Raw genomic sequence first — 12,877 nt, 5'->3', positions numbered from 1 at the left:
TGGAGATAATGGAACGAGTCTCCAAGCAAAATGTTGGCTAATTAAAAATTGTTACCCGCCGCTGAAGTTTTTCTCAGAGATTGTTATGGAGGTATACGCGTATTACAAGTCCACGAAAGCGCAGGAGTAGAGAGTGAGTGACTTAGACTGAACTTTACAGGCCAACAGCGAATCAGACCGTCTTACTAGATCCACTATATAGAGTGTGCCCATCGGCAGATATCTAGATCTTGCCATAAGATATAAAGTATCCATTAGGAACAGTCTTTAAATTGAAATACGACCAAATCTTATATAATTTTAAGTCTTTTCAAAACTTTGTTCGATTCTAACAATATTATTATTTATATATACGTATAGTCCTTGTATAATCCTTTCGGTTTCATGATGTATGCCAGCTTTAGCTGTGCCCAGCTTTGCAGTCCACAAAATTCCATTAGGCTTCTTCAACTGAGAGTCGTGATTGCTCTTCTGATCTACAGTTGTCCATTGATTTTGGCTAGCGCATCAGCTGCGGCTAGGCCCATTTCGTGCTCGCTGGAACCGGGCGGTTCCAGCTGCAGGATGTGTGCGCTCTCTTTAAGCAGCCGCACCACCTCCTTGATGCGCCGCTGAAACTCCTGGCGAGACATTTGACCGCTCTGCATGCCCAGCTGAGCGAGCACCATGATCGGGGCATGCAGCTCGTACATGATGAGACCTGCAGGAGTCGAAGAGCATTTTATTATAGATAGATCCTTGGAGTCTTGGGTCCTTCAGCATACTCACCACGCAGTCGGGTTAGACCCGGTTCGAGTATATCGATGACAGCCAGGAAGTCACGGCAATAGCGCTCCTTGCGCTCAATGTCCTGCGGAGACAGCTGTGGCAGCAGGTAGCCCTCGATGCGGCCGTAGATCTGGCACAGCGAGTACTTGGCGGACAGCAAGAGATAATGATTGGGGCGCAGCACTTCGCGATATCTACAAATAGGACAATCGAATCGTTTCAATCAATCAATCAAAAGCAGAGTCGTCCTTGACCCAAATGCTGCTGATACAAACCGTGAGGCGGACTAGCGCAAGTATATGTAGTTAGTAAGAATCTTTATTAAACGATCCGAGTGAGAGAGAGAAAGGGAGAAAGAGAGAGAGAAAAACTTCCCTTCAATCACAAAGCAGAAGGTTTCTTATAACTCATACGTCTTCCATGTATCATAAAACAAGCTGTTTGCAATACTTTCCTTCTTCCAGCTCTTGTGGACTCAGTGATCAATCATGGTCAGTCATGAGTTGTCTATGACACAGGGTACTCTATATACACTGATTTACTTGGATCAGTTATAAATTGACTGATTGAACTTGTCCCATTGACTGACTGAATGATTGACTAACGGTTTGACTGATGGATCAAATTGGGTTTGCCTTAAATCAGTGATTGACTAATTGATTGACGTTTTAAATAACTGATTGATCAACTTTGTTTTGTCTTATATCACTGACTGACCGACTTACTGATCTTGTAATAACATTGATTGATTGATTGACTGATTGACCGACTTACTGATCTTGTATCAGTGATTGATTGATTGATCGATCGATCGATTAACTGATTAACTGACTTATTAATTTCGTATCAGTGATTGACTGAATGATTGACGACTTAGTTGACTGATTGACCGACTTACTGATCTTGTATGTGATTGATTGATTGATCGACTGATCGATTGACAAATCGATTTACTGATTGACTGACTTATTAATTTCGTATCAGTGATTGACCGAATGATTGACGACCGACTTACTGATCTTGTATCAGTGATTGACGATTTAAGAGACTGATTGATCAACTTTGTTCTGCCTCAGGTGGACTTTGTGATTGCTTGACTGATTCTAAAGCTCTGACTGACTGATTGACAAGGTATTCAATCCCTTTGAACTAAGCAGGCATCAATGGTCTACATGATTGACAACAGCCGAAAGTCTCTCAAGCAGAAAGTCTGTAAGATATTAGAAGTTGTATTAGGCTGATGAGAGTCGAGGGAAGTAGCCGCCGGCAAATGTCTGCAGTGTGTGAGTTGTCATTGATTTTTAGATAAGTTAACGAAGCTGCTGAAATTGCTGTTAAAGTTAATATTGAAGAATGCTGAGAAATACTCAAAGAAGTTAGAAGTTGAAGAGCCATGAATATTATTGGATGGGCTTCGCTGGGCGAAGGGGATCGAGGGACTCACCGTATGAGAAAGTTCTCCAAGGCGGGAATGTCGTGGACATCGATGGACTCGAGATCATCGTTGATGCTGTCTAAGAGACGCTCCAGCTGAACCGAGTCGATGCGATGGGCACAGTGATCGCAGCTGAAGTGGGAAGAGAGCGAAGCTTTAGAGGAAGGGCAATCAGATGGAGTTGATCCTTACTTACGCCCAGTCAGCGTCCTGCTTGAGCGGCTCTGTGGCTCGAATGTTGCCTGTTCGACAGATTTTGCAGACGAGGTCGCTGCAGTCGCTGCCCAGCTCACGGGGATCGGCACAGCGCTGGCACTGGCACCAGAACAGCTTGCCTCCCTGTATGAAGGTGCGACGCTTCAAGGTGCCCTGCAGCGTATACGCATAACTGAGCGTCAGCGTCTCCTGCTCGCGCACCGATCGAGACGTCCGCAAGATAATCGAATAGTTCTGAGGATCGTCCGTGTGCGATGTGTTAGGTCGACAGTCGTGCGCGAGCAGAAAGGCGCTCGGATATAGCGTACGCGCCTTGCCCCCTCGTTGCCCAATCTCAAAGCAGTTCACATCCAAAATGCCACAGATCTCGTGCAGCTCCGCTGGCTCCAGCTCGCCCAGCTCGCCGGTCAGCTGCCAATCGTCGAGCAGTCGTCTCACAACCTTCTTCTCGTAGTGCTGCCAGAGCGTGAGATTCTCGCGCCTTAGCTCTGTGTGCGATTCCATCAGCCGTATCTTGGCGTATTGCTCCGGTTGGTGTTTTCGCATCAGCAAAATGCGCACGATCAGGACCAGTTCGTAGAGATCGCGCACCGCGTCGGGTGAGGCGTTCAGCTTGAGCAGGTCAGCTGCCTGCGCGCGCTGCTGGCCATAGAGTTCGCATTCCTCGCGACTGTGTCCATTGCCCTGGCCGAGTCCTCGACAGTTGGCGTCGCACAGTGGCCAGCCGCAGCCCTGGCAACGGCATTGCTCCGGCCCCAATTGGACCGGCTGGTAGCAGCCCAGGCAGACGGGTTCGCAGCTAACGCATGGCCCGATTGCCAGCGGCTGCTCTCGGATGAGCTGCTCGCCAGCAGCCAGCGTACGATTGGCCACCAAATAGCGCCCGTAGAGCTCCGAGTGCTCCACTCGATAAGCTGGCGCCGACTCCTTCAGCTGCTCCTTAGCGCCCGCCTGCTGTTGCCTCTGCTGGCGCCTCGTCTGCAAAAAGAACGAAAGTGGAGGGGAAATGTCTGCTCATTAGTGGCGCTGCTAATTGTATTCTAATTGCTCTGGCATATTCCGAGTCCATGGCTCATTAATCACACGGCCCGATGCTTGAATCTCGACAGACAGAGGTCGGCGGAGAGACGGACAGGCGAAGAGGCGAAGCGGGTGCTGAGTATAGCTATGTCGCTTCCTCTGCCTGTCAACAGCTGGCAATTAAAAGACACTCAACGTTAAATGCCTCAAACGATGGGAGTGCGCGCACCTCAACAGGTGCACAACAACGTTACAACGGTCTCTGCACCAGATGTTGCCAGCTGCTGCACCAGCATTCTGTTGCCAGCTCACATCTATGGCTCGACTAATGTAAGCTTGAGAAAGTTCGGTCTTAATTGACTAATAGCCCCGGAAGCTTAATGTCATCATCTTGCGCATCTTGCACTCCATCTGTATCTATCTACGTCATTCTAATTAGCCTATGCTCAGCACTTGTCCAAGTCTAATTCTTCTGATCATTCTCTGTCATTATTATTATGATTATCAGCTGTCATCCTCATCATTCATCATTCTTTATCCTCATTATTATCAATATTTATTCACATTTTCATTAGCATCATTCAGTATCCATCATTCACTTTCATTCATTATCATTATTATTAACATAACTCATTTATTATCATTCATTATCATTGTCATCATTCATAATGTATCACTCATTATCATTGTTATTATTCTGTGTCATTATCATTATCATCACTCATTATCATCACTCATTATCATTATCATCACTCATTATCATTATCATCACGCAGGAGCAGCAGCAGCACGCAGGAGGAGGAGGCAGGAGCAGGAGCAGGAGCAGCACGCAGGAGCAGCACGCAGGAGCAGGAGCAGCACGCAGGAGCAGGAGCAGCACGCAGGAGCAGCAGCACGCAGGAGGAGGAGGCAGGAGCAGGAGCAGGAGCAGCACGCAGGAGGAGGAGGCAGGAGCAGGAGCAGGAGCAGCACGCAGGAGCAGCACGCAGGAGCAGGAGGCAGGAGCAGGAGCAGCACGCAGGAGCAGGAGCAGCACGCAGGAGCAGCACGCAGGAGCAGGAGCAGGAGCAGCACGCGGTGAGCATCATCACTCATTATCATCACTCATTATCATTCATTATCATTCATTATCATTATCATCACTCATCATCACTCATTATCATCATTCATTATCATTATCATTATCATTAATTATTAGTTTCTTCAGTCATTTCAAACTTGTTTTCTTGATCTTCGTCCTCTGATGGATACTTGTTGCGGATAACATTAGAATTGGCTTATTTTTGCAATGATTTTGATATATTCATATGAAACTATAAGCAAGAAGAAGAGTGAAGAGCAACCCAGAAATATTTCGATTTTATTAGAGGAACCAGAGACGATCGAGCGACGCATATTTCGGTTGTATTTGACGTTTATTTATAGGTCGCGTCTGCTGAGACAGTGCGCGCTCTAAAGATAGATGGCTAGAGAACGCACCCCAAGCCCCCACTGCCAGCCACGCCCCACTGCGAATTGGGGGCATCCCACAAAGTGTGGCACGATTTTCGGTTTCTTGAATTTTGCATTAGAAAATTTTGATTTGAATTTATTAGAGAAAAATATTTATAGAATTTATTTGAATTATTAACACCATTTTTTAAACTAACAAAAAAAGAAATTTAAAATAAAAAAATTAAAAAAAAAAAAGAAAAGGAATCAAATTTTTTGATTGCTTTTTCTGTTTGCCTTTTCAGTTGGGAGCAGCCATTAAAGTGCTTACACACACGCACACACACATATGTATATTTATGTATCTACACACACACACACTTACATGTCACTCACACACACACACACACAGTCACATGTAATATTCCTATATTTATTCAGTTTTAAATGAATTTTTAATTATGCTGCGAGTCGAACTCGCCCCAGCCCACTCAGCCCACTCGTATACCCTGTAAAACTCTGGCAATTATGTTTACTTTTTTTTTGGCTGGCATTTCGCTTGTTCTTGCTCCCGTTCTTCCCGTTTCCTGTGGCAGTAGCGATTAACGTTTAAATTGCTTTTAATTGATAACAGTTTTTCTTTTTTATGCCATGAAAGATTTTTTAATCGATGTGTTTAACAAGTGATCACTTGATTACAGCCATTTAAATGGCCTGGAATAATCAAGGAAACACATTCACAAAACAACAACAACATTTATCACATTAACAAAAAAACAACAGCAACAACAACAACGAGAATAAAGTTTATTTTGGCTTTGGGTTCGCGTTGTTCGAGCCGCGGCACACGAATTGCAACTGTCGAATTTGTCGTCGAAGTCTGCGGCATTTGGCTCAGATTCAACAGTTGGCACACACACACACGCACACACACATATATACTCTGCTCATCACATCACACTCAGCCATCTCTCATATGAATTTTGTTGTTATTTATAAATTTCCCAAGATATTGAAATAAAAATTTGTGTTTGGCTTTTGCTTTTGGATATTTGGATATTTGGAATTTCCTTAGCTGTCACGCCCCTGCCGCCGCCCCCTTTGGCCTAGCTGTGACCTGCAGTCGAGTCGCATACCCTGTAAACTCTGGTTGGCTAAGGTAACATTGGCTGGGCTTAAGGTAGGACTGCATATGAAATACCCTGTAAATTGTGTATGCATCTGGAGTTGACTTCAAGTGTATGTATTTGGTTATACCCTGTAAAGCGGAAGACCTCTGACTGACATATGAAGTACTAAGCATATGATCGTGGGATTGTGATTAAATAAGAGATACCCTGTAAATATATCACGCATCTTGAGTATTCGCTAGACGTACATAAGTATACCCTAGAAAATTGAAAAGTTCCCACAAAGGTATATGCACTTATGATTTAATTTCAACATGATTGAATTGACATACCCTGTAAATAGAGTAGACTTAATAGTCAGCATGGGTGTCGAAGACTAAGTGAAATTAAATACCCTGTAAAAATGATATGTGATTAGTTGACTGGAACACCCTCTACGCATGTGAATAAGCGTAAGCAACATTCTCGGCTATTGCATTTGTATCTAATAATTTCATTGTCGAATCAAATGAAACATTTGCTTGAAGCTCTATGAAAAATATGAAAATCCAATTTGTGGACAACTAAAACAAATTGCTTTTCCGAGCAACTTTTTTAGCAGGCGAAAGCTAAGGTAAAACTGATGAGAATTGTGTCCAAAAAATGTTGCAGGTCACATATTAAATGCATCATCTCTCTCTCTCTCTCTCTCTCTCTCTCTCTCTCTCTCTCTCTCTCTCTCTCTCTCTCTCTCTCCCTCTCCCTCTCTCTCTGCACTTTAACATATTTGTTTTTTAGTATGCAAAACTGGGGCATTTCAATTAGTTGTCAAAATTCAGCCGCTGGCCAATTGCTAAATACCCTGTTAGAACAATGGCATGGAGCATATTAGAATTCCAATTGGCACTGAGCGTTCCCATTGGAAAATAATAAAATGTCTTAGGCAGACAAATTGATTACAGGGTATTGCCTAGTCGAGCAGGCATTGATTTTTAGAGTATATCATGCAAGTCCCATGAGGTTTTTCGCTGCTTACAGGGTATTGTCTAGTCGAGTCTACCATATTTTCGGAATGAAGATATTTTTGGGATTTTACGCTAATTAGAAATCGAGCATATTGCTATTCCGAGTGTATATAGCTTAAATAGCAAAGTACAGGGTATTGCAGAGTCGAATTCACTCTGTTTCCAGTACCTGCACTCAGTGAAATGGGTTTGGAACTAGAACATTATATGAGAACACCAGGTGAATCTCTTGATACTTACAGGGTATTACTTGGTCGAATATATTAAACTTTTCTGTGAAACGGTAAAAATCCAACTGGAGTATTCAGATTGAAGATAATCCGCTTAAGAGTATGATCTTTGAGCTGCACTTAGGTTTTCTGCTGGCTTTGAGGGTATTTCCTAGTCGGATATCATCTGCATTCCAATTGGAAAGCATTTTCCTTGCGGCTAATGCCCTTACAGGGCATCTGCTGGTCGTACACAGCCTGCTGCCAAGCAAGTTGCGGCAGCTGCTTTTAATTGTTGCTGCCATTGGGAACGGCAACAACAACAACCAGACAGAAATGGGGAGCCCAAAAGTATGCGATGGCAAATGCCAGCGGGTGTTCCGCTGCTGTGTGTCAGGTGTTGCTGGCGGAACGGGCGGGAATGGAACATGGGACTAGGAACATGAGACATGAAATGTGCATAACTCGTATTGGCACTCGCTTTCGCTTTGTTTATGATCTGGAGCGGAAACACAACGCAGGCGACACCTCTCGGCTGCCACGCCCCCACCGCCACAGCCGAGCGCAGTTGCGACCCACAAGTTTGCCTAGTTCGCAAATATTTGCGAGTCAAGTTTCCAAGCAGCAGCAGCAGCAGCAGTGGGCGATGGGCGTTGGGCGTAGTGCGAGTGGGGCGTGGCTGCCTGCTTTTCTGCTGTTGTTGTTGATGATGATGATGATTTTTGGTGTCAGCATAAATGTCACTCGCTTCCTCTTGCTCGTCCCGCTCCTGTTTCCCTCTCTCTCTGCCCGCAACTGTCCGTCTCGCAATCTATGAATATGAAACTGTGTCAACTTAACCCATTGTCTGCCCATTGCCAGGCTCGTTGCCACATGCCTCGCCTACGCTCCGACGTCCAATGCCCGAATAGAGCTGATGCCAAGTCCAAGTGGGTAAGTCGCTAGCAAGGGTCGATCCATCAATTGTGGACATCTCTCTAGCTCTTCAGTTTTATTTCACAATTTGAATATCTTCGCTTCTATTTTGCTCTCCCCTCTATAGCATTCTCTCCCCTCTTTAGCTATGATTCCTGTGCCTTTGTAGTTTGCTATTTCTCCACCCATGATCATCTCCACCCATCTCTATCACCTTCCATCTCTAGCTGCCCTCTCTGCCTATATCCGTTCGATTTTCTTCCTCTGAAATCTAATTCTTTACCATTCTATTCCCTCTCGATACACACTAGTTCGAATGACCCTCGTGTGCGCATCCCGGTACACATCGGAGACTGAAGCTGCACTAATTATTACACTAGGCACTCACCCAGCCCATTGTACACCCATCCCATGCACCAGACCCAGCAGAGTGTGGAAATGAAGAGGCAATTCTCGTACTTTGAATACAAGTCGTGTTGTATATATATATTTTGAAAGTTAAGCATATAGTTCAAACGATTGACAAGTGCAGCAAACCGGATGGGCCAATGTCGCTTTCAAGTACGCAAATCCTACGCGCCGACCTCGGGATGTACGAAATTGCTTATGCCTGCTTGCTTGAAGAAACGAAGAGAGGTTTGAGTTAAGGTATTCTTATTGGACGGGAACATTTGTTTTGTTTAACAATCATTTGACGATTTTATGGTATGCTACGACAGTGTACACCCTTGGTAAAGTCTACATTCGTGTGCGTGTAGGTGTGTGTGTGTGTGTGTGTGTGTGTGTGTGTGTGTGTGTGTGTGTGTATAGAAGTATGGTGGTCGTGGTGTTGTGTTATGTGTTCATTGTGTGAGTGAACATGGAGGGGGAGGGGGAGTGTAGAGTTGATGCGGTCGCGGTACCGTAAGCTTGAAATCGCATTGGCCGAGTAACTGTAATTATAACGTTAGAATTCACTGTGAATTGTTCCGCAACTGCGTGACGTAAAGCTTACCTTCTCTTTACGAACGATTAGTGATGGCAAATTCGCCGTGCGCACGTGAACCGCACGAACAGAAAACATGCAGCGTCACGTGGCACGCGAATTAATAGTGGAACATGTGCGGCTTGTATGGTGACTGGTGATTGGGTTGGGGTGGGTTAGAGGTGTTTCGTGATTTGATTGATTTGTGCGTGTATTTCATCGTTAATCCGTGATTCATCGTTTCCAATATTCCGTTACTTTGTGTACTGACGATTCCTTTGTCTTGACACAAAATTGGTATTTCTTGTTCTCGAAAGTCGTGTGGAAAAGTTATTTGGACTTCGGACTGTAGCTGCGCAACTGATGCGTATTCATTTCAATCATGATTATATGGATTTGAGGAAGTGTTATGGAATTCAAATAGTTATCAAATACTTTTTCTTTTTAGCATTTTCCATTTATTTTTCTAGTTTTCTGTGGGCATTTGTTCCTTCAAAGGAAGAATTTAAGTCTAGCCTGGCTCGGTTCAGTTTTCCTCTTGGCTTTTGTTTACTTACCTATGTTATTTTTTTGGGGCTTTCCTGAGGGGTGCATACCCCTATGTATGAGAATTTTTTATGTTTGCATCTCCTTTAAGGCTAGAATGTTCCGTTAGGAATAAATAGAGTTTAGATCTTGAAACAATTAACAAAATTTATTTTTAAAAATTTTAATTTTTTTACACTGCATTTTCGATAAAATTTTCTAACTGTGTTTTCACTCAACTAGATAATTTTGGTTGCTGTTCACAAACAATGCTGCTGCTTTCTCACAACATTTTTTCCTTTTTCATTTTTTCACTTAAAAATTTTGGTTGTTGTATGCTGCAAAGCCAAATTCAGAATGAATACAAAATAAAATTTGGCTTAGGGTATCCCCTAATGCTTTGGCCATAATGCCTACTAGATAAAAATAGTTTTTCGTTTCAAATACGCTTGCTTCGATATACAGTATAAGCGACAAGATTTTTTAATAGAGAGATAGTTGTCGAGCCCGAGCTTGACTGAGTAGCCGTGAATGAGTGCGAGTGAGAGAAAGTAAAAATATTGCAATGGCCTGAAAAAACTGTTGCTTTAAAGTTAAAATGGTCGATCATAAGTACGACCTGCTGCTGCTGCGACAGGCTAAGGCAAAGTGCAGAGTCTTAGAGGTACCGTTGGCTAGAAACTGTGATGGCTGCACTTAAGCTAGACGTTCTGATATACTGTAAGAAGGAGTGAGACAACCACAATGATCACACAATAAATCGAGAAGAAGAGCAGCTGATGATATGACCAAACCTATCGAAGACAAAAAAAGAACGAGACAGTGACAGTGGACGCGAAGCAAAAGGAGAGTCGTAGCAGTGATTGCAGTTTCGATATTTAATTATATTTTGTAATATAATTTAAGACAAATATGTGTGTGTGTGCATTTGGCGGTGTATGTATTTGTGATAACATTGATTTAAACACTCCGCTGTGGATGGCTTTTAGAGTAAATATTGCTATTGTCTGCTAGCCTGCGGCGTAAACTCACCACAGAGTGTAATTCTTTTTATATTGTTTTCTTTTATTTCATTTTAAATTTTGTTGTTGTTTTTTTTTGTGAAGGGAAGGGGGGGTGGTAAATGCAAGTGTAACGGCGTTATGCCGGCTTTTTTGCCTGCGACTTTGCGTTCCCTCCTCGCTCCTCTCCATCCCGCACACTGAGCAAAGCCCACTCAAAACAAACAAATCAAAGCGCTTTGCACGTGTCAAGCAGCGGCTCAGCCACATAGTGACTCAAACGGGACGCCATGAAAGAGAAGGCGAGACGCTGCGAGAGACGCAGTGAGGCGACCGACGGCGAGAGGAAGCGAGAAGAGATGCGGCGGGAACAACGATTCGAACCAGCCGAGCCGAGCGGTTGAGTGCCTAAGCACGAGCGACTGCCGACAGGCGACACTGTTTTGTGTTGCTTTATAACTCACCACGCAGCAGAGCAGCTGGCACAGTCGTCGACCGGCTTTCGTAGTGTTCGCACTTGTCGTACGCTTTCCGTAATCTACCAGTTAGCTCGAAAATAGCGTAAATACGTAACGTAAGCGATACACACGTGTGGATCCAGCAAAAAGGCGCTTATTGGACTCTTATACCAGCTGCCTTATTGTTGTCATTGTTGTTATTTTTTTTTAATTTTTTTTTTGTTGATAAGTGAAACTGAAACCGCGCCGCAGCAAGCGAAATTCGCGAGTGCGAGAAAGGAGTGACAAAAGTTATTAATCATTTAAGAACATTTATGTCGCCTGGCTAACACACACACACCACACAGACACACATTTAAAAAAAAATTGCGGAAATTTAGCTTTCTTTGTCTGTGTGCGTGCCGCCATTCTCATTGTTGTTGTTTTTGTATTTTGTTTTTCTCCTTTTGTGGCCCGCTTTAAACTGTGTTCATTTTTTGCTGCCTATTTTTAGGCATTTTGCGGTAAATTTAATAACGGCACCTGCAAAAAGCTGCGCGTGTTTTAACCATTTTGAGTGCATTTTTTATTCCACACTCAATTTTCTGTGCGTGTGATCGAAGCATTGCTTAAAATGAATTTGTGCTGCGTGGTTTTTTCTTTTGTTTGCTTTGAGCGTTTTGTCTTTGCGGAGTCTCTTTATGGGTTTACATTGAATTGAGTCACATATGCGAGTTTTTCTAGTAGTTTATGATGAGTCAGTGATCGAAGCATTTGTTGAGTGATTCTCTGAGTTATGAGTGTAAATGAAAGTAATTGAGTGTATTAATCTCAGAATGTGAGTTCTGAGTAGATAACTTGTCTAACTGGCAAACTTCATTATTTGCGTGGCTTAGTAAAAAATATATTGGAGTTTATTAAATTTTTGAAATTTGCTGTAATTAAATTGAACAATTTTTAGCATTATTGACACGCAGCCTGCAATTGTTAACAGAATTAAATTCACACATAATTTGAGTTGTGCATTCCTGACTCAGTCCACTTGAGTTTTTTTCCGCCGCTTCAGGTGCGCTTCACCTGGCGCATACAAATCGAAAATTAGTTTTTAATCGAATACATTTTTTTATCGTCAAATTCAAATGAGAGATCGCTTTCTTATGCAAATAAATTTCCATTTATACTAACATATATATTTATACATATATATATATATATATATATATATATGTCTTTATATATATTTCTCATTCATATTCAGATTTGAGTGTTCAATCGGCCTTCCTTCCTTAGGCTCGCCTCATGAGCTGTGACAATTTGGTATAGCTCGTTGGTTTCTCGAATCTCATTTGTCTGGATGAAGTTCCTCAACAACGAGAGATGGATGGAAATGTCTCTCCAATAAGATATGCTACTATTCAAAGAGAAGAGCTCTCTACTAGTTGGCTGGATGCCTGGTTGGATGGGTGGCAGACATCCCATCTTTAATGTGAATCTCCATTGGCATTTGCCTTCTCTCGGTCCATTGATTTCGTCAGCTTGTCATAGCAGCTCATATATTATCATAATATCTTAACGATTTCGGCAACAATTTATGAAAATTGAAATTGTTTTTTGCCTTTTTATTACACCTGGCCTGCTGTACCACACCTGCCTCACCGTCGATTCGCCTTTGTCTATTGAGTCTTCTCCTTCGCTGACTCCTTTGTTGCCATCTGCTTCAATATTTTATGCAAAAGAGTTTGAGCTTTTGCTTGCCCAATTGGGAGTCGCTTAACATATCAATAGACCCCATTTGTGAAGGCAATTACGGGGTATCAAGAGG

The 12,877-nt window shown here is 43.0% G+C and overlaps 2 protein-coding genes and 1 long non-coding RNA gene across 5 annotated transcripts in view; 1 reads left to right on the top strand and 2 right to left on the bottom strand.

The window, feature by feature from the left end:
* Positions 1-326: 326 nt before the first annotated feature.
* On the bottom strand, positions 327-5,707 carry LOC111605398 (SET domain-containing protein SmydA-8). Its single transcript, XM_023323901.2, has 5 exons — positions 5,407-5,707; positions 2,400-3,397; positions 2,213-2,335; positions 769-962; positions 327-700 (listed from the first exon to the last, which is right to left on the bottom strand). Exons 1-5 carry the CDS (start codon positions 5,422-5,424, stop codon positions 477-479), a joined length of 1,557 nt encoding a protein of 518 aa, XP_023179669.2. The 5' UTR covers positions 5,425-5,707; the 3' UTR covers positions 327-476.
* A 2,877-nt stretch (positions 5,708-8,584) lies between these two features.
* Positions 8,585-9,959, bottom strand: LOC111605515. 2 transcript variants are annotated; one of them, XR_002751806.2, is made up of 4 exons: positions 9,858-9,959; positions 9,650-9,730; positions 9,123-9,582; positions 8,585-9,060 (listed from the first exon to the last, which is right to left on the bottom strand). It is a non-coding gene; the product is annotated as an uncharacterized LOC111605515 (long non-coding RNA). The 2 variants fall into 2 exon arrangements; XR_002751805.2 differs by lacking the exon at positions 9,858-9,959 and having other exon boundaries at positions 9,650-9,851.
* Positions 9,960-11,113: 1,154 nt separating this feature from the next.
* Positions 11,114-12,877, top strand: part of LOC111605416 — a 96,586-nt gene continuing 94,822 nt past the window's right edge. Inside the window, exon 1 of one of the 2 annotated variants that reach the window (XM_023323926.2) lies at positions 11,114-11,192. The gene's annotated coding sequence lies outside the window, so the exon portion shown is untranslated. Of the gene's footprint in view, positions 11,193-11,238; positions 11,367-12,877 lie in introns of those variants that run through there. The other variant, XM_023323935.2, reaches the window with a different exon arrangement.

The sequence above is a fragment of the Drosophila hydei genome, unplaced genomic scaffold, assembly GCF_003285905.1.
Source record: "Drosophila hydei strain 15085-1641.00,03,60 unplaced genomic scaffold, DhydRS2 tig00000358-arrow-arrow-pilon, whole genome shotgun sequence".
Taxonomy (NCBI): domain Eukaryota; kingdom Metazoa; phylum Arthropoda; class Insecta; order Diptera; family Drosophilidae; genus Drosophila; species Drosophila hydei.
The sequence above is the reverse complement of the archived record's forward strand: the minus strand, read 5'-3'. Positions and strand labels throughout refer to the sequence as shown.

Coding starts and splice junctions, on each gene's coding strand:
- LOC111605398 (XM_023323901.2), bottom strand. Junction 2,336..2,399: donor AAGCAGGACGCTGACTGGGC/GTAAGTAAGGAT, acceptor TTCCCACTTCAG/CTGCGATCACTGTGCCCATC. Junction 701..768: donor GGGTCTAACCCGACTGCGTG/GTGAGTATGCTG, acceptor CGACTCCTGCAG/GTCTCATCATGTACGAGCTG.